Source organism: Pecten maximus, chromosome 5 (assembly GCF_902652985.1).
Source record: "Pecten maximus chromosome 5, xPecMax1.1, whole genome shotgun sequence".
NCBI classification, from domain to species: domain Eukaryota; kingdom Metazoa; phylum Mollusca; class Bivalvia; order Pectinida; family Pectinidae; genus Pecten; species Pecten maximus.
Genome location: NC_047019.1, coordinates 36,826,466 through 36,837,400, shown reverse-complemented (window position 1 = coordinate 36,837,400; position 10,935 = coordinate 36,826,466). Strand labels below are relative to the sequence as shown.

General features: G+C 37.5%; 1 protein-coding gene across 1 annotated transcript; it reads right to left on the bottom strand.

Moving 5' to 3' along the window:
- Positions 1 to 369: 369 nt before the first annotated feature.
- On the bottom strand, positions 370 to 10,935 carry LOC117327939. Its single transcript, XM_033885190.1, has 7 exons — positions 10,739 to 10,935; positions 8,357 to 8,476; positions 7,773 to 7,850; positions 2,977 to 3,006; positions 2,030 to 2,127; positions 844 to 1,570; positions 370 to 654 (listed from the first exon to the last, which is right to left on the bottom strand). Exons 1-7 carry the CDS (start codon positions 10,780 to 10,782, stop codon positions 549 to 551), a joined length of 1,203 nt encoding a protein of 400 aa, XP_033741081.1. The 5' UTR covers positions 10,783 to 10,935; the 3' UTR covers positions 370 to 548.

Here is a 10,935-nt window from a genome sequence, read left to right as displayed (position 1 = left end):
AACTTTTGAATTAAGTCTTTGCTGATATCCACGTATTCAGTAGAACTCTCAGCTTCTGATTTTAACCTTAACTGGTATCAAATTGATGGTTGACTTAAAACTTAATACTAATTGGTACATTTCCGAAACATTTTAATCCCATCCTCTGAATTTGTAAAAAAAAAAAAAAAAGAACATCCTTTAAAATAACCGTTTTCTGCAATACTGACCTGTGTGTAGTGAAGACTGTTTATAAAGTAGATTGGCGTTATAGTACCTATTAGATGTAATAGGGAGTCAGATGCAATGGCGATGAGTTGATCACATCTTGGATAATTCTAGCCAGTAATTGACACCATTTGATAAATACACACCATAAACTACAAAACCTACACTTCATGTTGTTTTTATTAAAATGACAAAATGACACATAATTTGATGTAACCATACCCCGCAAGGGTCGTGGTGTATCTTTCAGAGACCGCTGCCTACAAGAGGTTGTGGGTTTCCTACCAAGGGTCAGGATTTATCCACCAAAAATTGAATTTTGCCCGCCATCGGCGCGCTGTTTAACCACGGAAAGCAGATGAGTTGAAGCCATTGAAGTAAACTCTTTTAGAGTATACATTGAAGTCTCTGAGATCTGGTGTGGTCTTCGGATGAGTGATATTAAATCTGTGTAAAGGAAATGATTATCATTATAATAAATGCATATAGCATGAAATTGTCAAATGTATAACAGGGAATCTTATTGCGGAAGCTCATCATTTCATACTGAGCGGATGAGCATTTATAAAAATAATACCGGTGAATATCAATAAAGTACATGAATTTATTTTTGGATTCTTGATATTGAGAAGTTACCTTTTCTGTGTTTCCGACTTCTGGGTGAGGTTAAGTTTTGGTTGGTGTGGCCACTCAGTCCAATTGTCTACGCTTGGAAGGGGTCTTCGGTTAGGTAATCTGATTTCTGGCAAACTCTGGGACTTTTTGGCAAGTTCCATCTCCATTTTCAGATCTACCATATCTCGTATTAGGGTCGGTGGAATGGCAGGACGCAGAAACTTGGAAGACCCGTAATCAATTTCTTCATTTTCCTGTTTCTCCTCCTCGAAACATGTCACATCCGGTACGATTTGGTCACTTTCGAATGCTCCACAATAATGCAGACTTGACGGTAATCGGTAACGGTACACGTCCTGAACAAGGCGATCGTGGAAGTTCTGGTTCGCGTTATATGTACAGTAATCCATTCTGCGTTGGGTAGCCATTGGAGAGTAAAACGAAGGCTCATAACTAGATTCTATATAATTTGTATTATCACGCATGAATTCTGGGGGGTTGATGCCGAAATTGTCCATCATGTGACTACACGCACCTTGTCTTTCAAATGAATCCTGGCCATAGTTTACAGGATATACCACAGACTGGTAATCATCTGGAACTTCGTAATCATTATACAAAGTTTGATTTTGGTCGCAATCTGACGTCACACCACCTGGATACGTGCTTCTGTAACTTGATGAGCAGTACAGTTTACTGTGCGTGCTATCAATGGCCGCCCGTGTTGAAGACGGTAATACATATTCCCCTGTAACAACAAATGATAGATTTTAACGACAGCTGCTGTTTTAGATATAAGTTCTGGAACTGCCCAAATCAGTTATTCAAAATGATTTTGATAAAAACAATTTCTGAATTATTACAAGCGAATAACAAGTAGGCATATCTGCGTGTATTGTCAATCTATCAAACCTTGTCTCGAAGGTATTTGACGTGTGTGCTAGTTTATACACCCATGTTATATAACAACAGATTAGATGTCATTTTGTCCAAAATAACATTCAATCTTTCTTTCTTTTCTAATTAACTCAAAATGTTATAACAGTTGGATATTGGAGTATATAGAGATACAGAAAACGGAATATAACTACAGCTTTAATAGCGAGAAGACACCACATATTGTACAGGAACTGGCTATGCGATGGAGCCTGACCAAACATACCAAAGCAGACATTCTAACGTCAATATCTATATGACATCACTGTACCGTATTGGTCTTTCCTTTCCGGGTCATGTAAGGGGAATACGTCCACGTGGGGCTCACATACCACGTGACGGTCAGTTTTCTGTGGCGTTACCATACCGCTGCAATACAGAAATAAACCTTAACTATGCATTGAAAATAAAGACATACCATGTATTGTAAATACACATAAATGTGCACTGTGCATAGATACATAGCTTGATTAATATTATGTATTTATAATACAGACATAAATCTATACTATGTATTTATAATACATACATAAATCTATACTGTGTATTTATAACACATACATAAATCTATACTATGTATTTATAACACAGACATAAATCTATACTATGTATTTATAATACAGATTTAAATCTTTACTATGTATTTATAATACAGACATAAATCTATACTATGTATTTATAACACAGACATAAATCTATACTATGTATTTATAATACATACATAAATCTATACTATGTATTTATAACACAGACATAAATCTATACTATGTATTTATAACACAGACATAAATCTATACTATGTATTTATAATACAGACATAAATCTATACTGTGTATTTATAATACATACATAAATCTATACTTTGTATTTATAATACATACATAAATCTATACTATGTATTTATAACACAGACATAAATCTATACTATGTATTTATAACACAGTCATAAATCTATACTGTGTATTGTGACTGCTGACATAAAAAACAGTTATGTTATTAATGACACTAAAATATATAAAGTTTAACTTGCATAAAGGTTCAATTGTTAAGAGGTGACTAATAACATCTGTTTCTTTACCGACGTGGTAACCGGATGGTTTCCCATAATGTTTATAAACATGTTACCTGTTTGAGCCTGTTTTAGATCTTTATCATTGCAAATGTACAATTTTTGAAATGTCAATCGGCCAAAACTATGTATATCCGTATCATAAATACCTGTAATCTGCTTCCAAAGGCTTTGGCAATCTGCAAAAATAATATATATGTATTAAAATTCAAGTTTTGAATATAAAAAAAAACACTTGTTTTATCACATGGTAGCTATTAGTGTATGTAGAACACGAAGGGATGCCACTCGTCCGGTTTCTGAACGTCTAACCGATCATGTTTAGACTAACTCAGTCCGGTTTCTGAACGTCTAACCGATCATGTTTAGACTAACTCAGTCCGGTTTCTGAACGTCTAACCGATCATGTTTAGACTAACTCAGTCCGGTTTCTGGACGTCTAACCGATCATATTTAGACTAACTCAGTCCGGTTTCTGAACGTCTAACCGATCATGTTTAGACTAACTCAGTCCGGTTTCTGAACGTCTAACCGATCATGTTTAGACTAACTCAGTCCGGTTTCGGAACGTCTAACCGATCATGTTTAGACTAACTCAATCCGGTTTCTGAACGTCTAACCGATCATGTTTAGACTAACTCAGTCCAGTTTCTGAACGTCTAACCGATCATGTTTAGACTAACTCAGTTCGGTTTCTGAACGTCTAACCGATCATGTTTAGACTAACTCCGTTCGGTTTCGGAACGTCTAACCGATCATGTTTAGACTAACTCAGTCCGGTTTCTGAACGTCTAACCGATCATGTTTAGACTAACTCAGTCCGGTTTCTGGACGTCTAACCGATCATATTTAGACTAACTCAGTCCGGTTTCTGAACGTCTAACCGATCATGTTTAGACTAACTCAGTCCGGTTTCTGAACGTCTAACCGATCATGTTTAGACTAACTCAGTCCGGTTTCGGAACGTCTAACCGATCATGTTTAGACTAACTCAATCCGGTTTCTGAACGTCTAACCGATCATGTTTAGACTAACTCAGTCCAGTTTCTGAACGTCTAACCGATCATGTTTAGACTAACTCAGTTCGGTTTCTGAACGTCTAACCAATCATGTTTAGACTAACTCCGTTCGGTTTCGGAACGTCTAACCGATCATGTTTAGACTAACCCCGTTCGGTTTCTGAACGTCTAACCGAACATGTTTAGACTAACTCCGTTCGGTTTCTGAACGTCTAACCGAACATGTTTAGACTAACTCAGTCCAGTTTCTGAACGTCTAACCGATCATGTTTAGACTAACTCAGTCCGGTTTCGGAACGTCTAACCGATCATGTTTAGACTAACTCAGTCCGGTTTCTGAACGTCTAACCGATCATGTTTAGACTAACTCAGTCCGGTTTCTGAACGTCAAAACGATCATATTTAGACTAATTCAGTCCAGTTTCGGAACGTCTAACCGATCATGTTTAGACTAACTCAGTCGGGTTTCGGAACGTCTAACCGATCATGTTTAGACTAACTCAGTCCGGTTTCTGAACGTCTAACCGATCATGTTTAGACTAACTCAGTCCGGTTTCGGAACGTCTAACCGATCATGTTTAGACTAACTCAGTCCGGTTTCGGAACGTCTAACCGATCATGTTTAGACTAACTCAGTCCGGTTTCGGAACGTCTAACCGATCATGTTTAGACTAACTCAGTCCGGTTTCTGAACGTCTAACCGATCATGTTTAGACTAACTCAGTCCGGTTTCTGAACGTCTAACCGATCATGTTTAGACTAACTCAGTCCGGTTTCGGAACGTCTAACCGATCATGTTTAGACTTATTCCGTTCGGTTTTTGAACGTCTAACCGAACATGTTTAGACTAACTCCGTTCGGTTTCTGAACGTCTAACCGAACATGTTTAGACTAACTCAGTCCGGTTTCTGAACGTCTAACCGATCATGTTTAGACTAACTCAGTCCGGTTTCTGAACGTCTAACCGATCATGTTTAGACTAACTCCGTTCGGTTTCGGAACGTCTAACCGATCATGTTTAGACTTATTCCGTTCGGTTTTTGAACGTCTAACCGAACATGTTTAGACTAACTCCGTTCGGTTTCTGAACGTCTAACCGAACATGTTTAGACTAACTCCGTCGATCTAATTCGTCTTTACTACTAAGATTCAGACACAATAATTTTATGTTGAACTGGTACAACAATTCGTCAGTTTAGTCTGTTCGGAAAGGTTTATGTCTGTCTCAGGTGTTCTACACTACGCTTTGTGCAAAAGACCAATGTCCAGTCTGGAATTTGTGTTGTCCAGATTACCAGTTACACAGGCAATATTCCTTCACGTGAAATAGGCGTGATTTGTTTTTTCATGTGAAATTCAATTGAATTTTTTCACATGAAATTCCCAAGAACTTTTTCATGTGAATTTCATGTGAATTTCACGTCAATTTCACATGAAGAAATATTGCCTGTGTATCTCTGATACTTTCCATATGCTTGACAGTTAAATTTCCCTCCTGGGTGTCATACTTTTTTTCAGCATTGCTCTTTATTGTGTTCACACTGATGTCACTCTTTACAGACAGACAATTCATCCCTGTTTTTGGTGTTGACGTATTTACATTATTTTGTCTGTTCTGGTACATTTTATTGATGCGGTGATGGTATATTTACAGTCCTCTGTGTGCCTAACACCGTTTTCATTTGATTTAATTTGCCTATTTCCTATGTTTTCCCGAGATACTCATATCCTGTTACGTAAAACCTGTCAGCATCTTTGCTTTTGTGTACTGGTTTCAGTTTGATAAGGTTATACTGTCTGTAGCTGTAGAGATTGGTACATGTATTTGTCTTTTTCAATGGCTTCCGTGTGGCGTGGATGGGTTGTAACATTATCGTCCGTGTACAAGTCAGCTCTTCTCACACAGTTTACGTAGTCACATTGGCTGTAATCATGTTCATTTCCAATTTCTCTACTGTTGTCAACTTTACTGTTTCAGTAATACCTTATTGTCTTGTTGGTATAGCCACTGTCCTCTTTACCCAAATACTGCCCCTTTATTAAATGTGAATTCATTCCCACGATTTTTTATGTTTCTTTTGTCTGTACCCAGACAGATATTGGTGTGTCTCCTTCCTACTCTCTTCTTCCGTCTCTCTAGCACAATATATCGTTTTCTTTATTCGGGACTGGACAGAACTGCTCTCCTGGATACACATCCCCAGACTCTATTGTATTGAATGTTACAATGATTATACGGATTGCATTGTCTGTAACCGTAAATCTACATTACAATATCTCTTCGACCGTTCCTTGTTGTAACCTGTCCGCCATTTGAGTTCCTGTCCTCTAAATCGTATATGCTAATGTTACTTTCCCCAGTAATCACGCCGGTAATCGAGATGAATTGTTAACACCTATTGGTTGTCTCCTCCGTTTGGTGTTGATGGTTAACACCTTATATATGTACCAACAGATTTAGACCATCTTAGAGAGGTGTTTACTTTATAGGGCTAAAGCTATTGCCGTTTTACAGTGCCATTTCACTACAATGTCATGTCAGGGACACACTGGCATGAGTCCCCGTTCGGACCAATTGTTTCCTTTGACATCCCTGTCTGTGGTGAGAGTCGAGCTTCATGTGTTCTGTATGTCACGGTCTGTAGACAGAACTCGTACTGATCATCATGGGTGAACGCTTCACTCCACGAACAGGAGTGAGGAGGTGCTGAGTGAGATATTAGGAAGATAAAACACTTTGTAACAATATGATTTGAAGATCCAAATTTAGTCGCCCCTTACGAACCATGAAATGGGAGACAACAGGTATATGTCCTACTTGCAGATACGTCGGGAATAACCCTACACTAACTTAGAGTTCCGACCGTCGATACTCTCCTTCGCCTTTAGTGTATATAGTGGCCCGCGATGACTCTGGTGGGATTGATCTTTCGATACTTTAACTTTTCCTTTTCCTATCCCCACCCCCATCCTCGAGCCATCAAACTTGTAGTTTCTAGTCATATAGCTTGTAAGTTTTCCCCGTTTCCCCTATAAGTAATATGGCTTCAGCAATACATGTTCCTGTCCCCGTTATCCATTATGGCCCTTTACCAGTGTCTAAGGTTTGATCCAAATCCTTTACGGAATGAAGCCTCTACATAACTGACAATTGTTTTTCAAATGGTGACCTTGGTGACCTTGATGTAATGTTTATTCCAGTCGGAACAACAAGTACTGCAGACAGTACACATAAATATCTATCTATATGCAAAGTATACATATCGGTGTCTTTCACAATATTTGTGTAATACTTTGACTCAAAGAATACTTATATAATTAATAAGAACATATATTTAAAATTGTGTTTACGTCGCAATCGATCACTCTCCAAATGTGAAATTATGTTTATTACAACATGTTCATTAATGTCAATTAACTATGTAAACCTTTGGGCTGTAAGGCCCCTGGAATAAAATTGAATTGAATTGAATTGAATGTATCTTAGTGCTTTATAATTGGGTAAAGTTGAATTAAAATCTCGTAGGGAGTGAAGCCGCTAGAGTGCTGACAAAGGATTTGATTACAATAGCATCGGTAACCTTTAACTTGAAAAACCCTGAATCTCGAGATTGTCCCTTGTAAGTGCGAAGTTTGATTAAATCCATCAATGAAGGAAAGTCTCTAGCCTAGAGCGCTGACAACATTGGTGTTACGGTATATAATTATGCTGCTTACCTTTGACTCCAACCGATCATGTCTGGTGCTCAAGACTTTCGCACTGAAGTTCACATATCGTCATTGTACTTGTTTTAAAGTTTAAATGTGTCTTGTTTACATTGAAACGGCGAGATACACACTTACAATTTAACCCGGTGCGCGGCATATTGATGAAATACAAGACAAAGGGAGATAACTCCAAAATAATTACCAGACCTAGAGCTCACCTGTTGCAGCCGAAGGTATCGATAGGGTCATGACTCCCGGTAACTTCTGCTTGATGACAGCAATCAAAATTACTGCGGCTGTAAAAAATATATATGGTGATGGTATATTTACAGTCCTCTGTGTGCCTAACACCGTTTTCATTTGATTTAATTTGCCTATTTCCTATGCTTTCCCGAGATACTCATATCCTGTTACGTAAAACATGTCAGCATCTTTTGTGTACTGCTTTCAGTTTTATCAGGTTATACTGTCTGTAGCTGTCGACATTGGTACATGTATTTGTCTTTTTCAATGGCTTCCAGAAGATAACGTGACACTTATTTACCGAATTTATTTTTGTAATATATATTTATTTTGACCACAGGGTAAATTGTTTTCCTTTCTGTGAGCATTAACACAATCGGACAAACAATTTCTCGACACTATGATTGACCAATTAAAAAAAATACCAATTCGTATATATTCTCTTAGATGGTGCTGTAAATTTCTTAATCACTGCCTTGACCTTTTCAGAAAAAGACCGAAATATTTATCGAGGTGTTCGTCTGCGTCTGAGTAAGCAAACAATCTTAATTTTACTCACAATCTTGACAGCCCGTCCGATACCCGACAATCACGACCATCATCAGTGATGACGTCATATTCCCCCCAGCGTGGCTTCAGTCGGGGCGACCATAAATGGCTGTCGGCAGTCCCAGGAGTTCTGTAATAAAGTTTACAAATGTACATACATTTTGTATTCACATATTATTATATAACCATGCTGATATCACGCAACTTATATATACGAAAGCCTATTAGGGTCATTTTGAAATGTAAACTTAAAAAATATAAATCGTTAAAACGCGATAGCTATATCATTAAAACGCGTAAGTATGATTTTATCTCGTTAAAACGAGTTAGTTACATGTATCTCGTTAAAACTAGTTAAGTATGTCGTTAAATCGCGATAATTATCACGTTAAAACACGTTAAATATTCTAGCTCAAACACGTTAGTTATATCGTCCAGACTGATCAGAAACAAAATAACATAACATGTTTGACGTGATAACTATATCGTTTTAACGAGATAACTAACGCTTTTTAACGAGATAACTATTGCGTTTTAACGAGATAAGTAACGCGTTTTAACGAGATAAGTAACGCGTTTAAACGAGATAACTATTACGTTTTAACGAGAAAACTAATGCATTTTAACGAGATAACAAACGCGTTTTACGAGATAACTAACGCATTTTAACGAGATAACTAACGCGTTTTAACGAGATACATATTTTTCTTTTGCTTTTCAAAATGAACCGAATAGGCTTTCGTATATATATAAGGCGTCGCCAATAAAAAAAATCTTAGTTTTTAGGTTTTTTTTTTCTTTTATTTTCTTTTTTACTAAATAAATCATTTTTATTTTCACAGCATCAATTTGAGAGATTTATTCTAGAGATGGTAGCTATGTATTCACCCCTCTTACAAAATGTCGACTCTCACCGGAGCCCCGGATTCACCCCTCTTACAAAATGTTGACTCTCACAGGAGCCCCGGATTCACCCCTCTTACAAAATGTTGACTCTCACAGATGCCATGGATTCACCCCACTTACAAAATGTTGACTCTCACAGGAGCCCCGGATTCACCCCTCTTACAAAATGTCGACTCTCACAGGAGCCCCGGATCCACCCCTCTTACAAAATGTCGACTCTCACAGGAGCCCCGAATTCACCACTCTTACAAAATGTTGACTCTCACAGGAGCCCCGGATTCACTCCTCTTACAAAATGTTGACTCTCACAGGAGCCCCGGATTCACCCCTCTTACAAAATGTCGACTCTCACAGGAGCCCCGGACTCACCCCTCTTACAAAATGTCGCCTCTCACAGATGCCCCGGACTCACCCCTCTTACAAAGTGAAATAACGTCAGTGTTTTCTCGATTGATTGACAGTTTATATATAGGAACTGGTGTTTGACCTGGGGTATTGTATAAATCTGTACAGAAAGTAAAAGAAGACCCATTTACAGTTGAATATATTGGATATGTATTACTGTTCGGGTGGATGAATCCCCTTATTATCATATGTATTTCCTCTTTTAAAATGTATAAAATGTCTACAACTTTATTTTTTGAAGACTAGTGATTTAAAAAAAATGTTCCAATCAAGATTGTGTTATATGATTGAATTATTTTCCCGTGCTATGTAAGAAACTAGCTTATTTGAGTATTTTGATATAAGATTGGTTCATATTGCATTGTTAGTCAGCTTATTTAAACATATTGATTGTGATATATCAGATAATTTAATTTAAGATAGTTTAAGATATAATATTTTGATATGTCAGAATGTTTAAGCTTCTCCAAGCATTATTTTGCTATAGAATTTTTCATAATGGCCAACTGTGATAACCAATTATGTTTTCCCTCCATGATCTTCAAAACTACCTTCTCGTTTATTGTCCCACATTGGTGTAATAGATTCTCCTATTAACAGTATACTACTTCTTATCCAATTCTTAAATATCAAGACCTTGTTTTTATGTTTAATGTATTGATTGATTTCCCCAAGTTTGTTGTGTTTCCCATGATATTATCAGGATTACTAGTCATGCTGCAATGTGTTCCAAAAGAAACATACTATAACCACATTGTAATTTACAAAGAATCAGATTAATGTACCCCAGGGGTCAGTTTGGAAAAAAAGACATATGTAATCAAATCATTATATTTATAAACATCACAAACATATAAGCCCGTGGTGCTGGTAAGAGCCTTCGGGGCAGCAGACATGGCGGTTAATGGCCGTCACTAACAACTTACACGAGTTAGAGTAACGATTTGATATAGAAACAGATGTTGAGGATAAGCTAGTTAGATATCGGTAAACTAATGTTTCTACACATTCTGTATATAAAATGTGCTCTGTATGATACAATAATTCGTACTTATATCTATCGACGCGCCCGGGGCCTTACCTCGCAAACGGCGAGAGAGGATCCTGTCCGTAAATTGCCGACATTCTACTGATCAGCCCCGCCCGCTTCGCCTGACAACCAGTCCATGACGTCACAATGGTTGCGACGTCACAATGAAGGTAGTATATGAAACCATAGTAGATGTTTATTTTGGGGTACGTTTACCATTCTTCTGATTATGAACGCTGTATATCGTT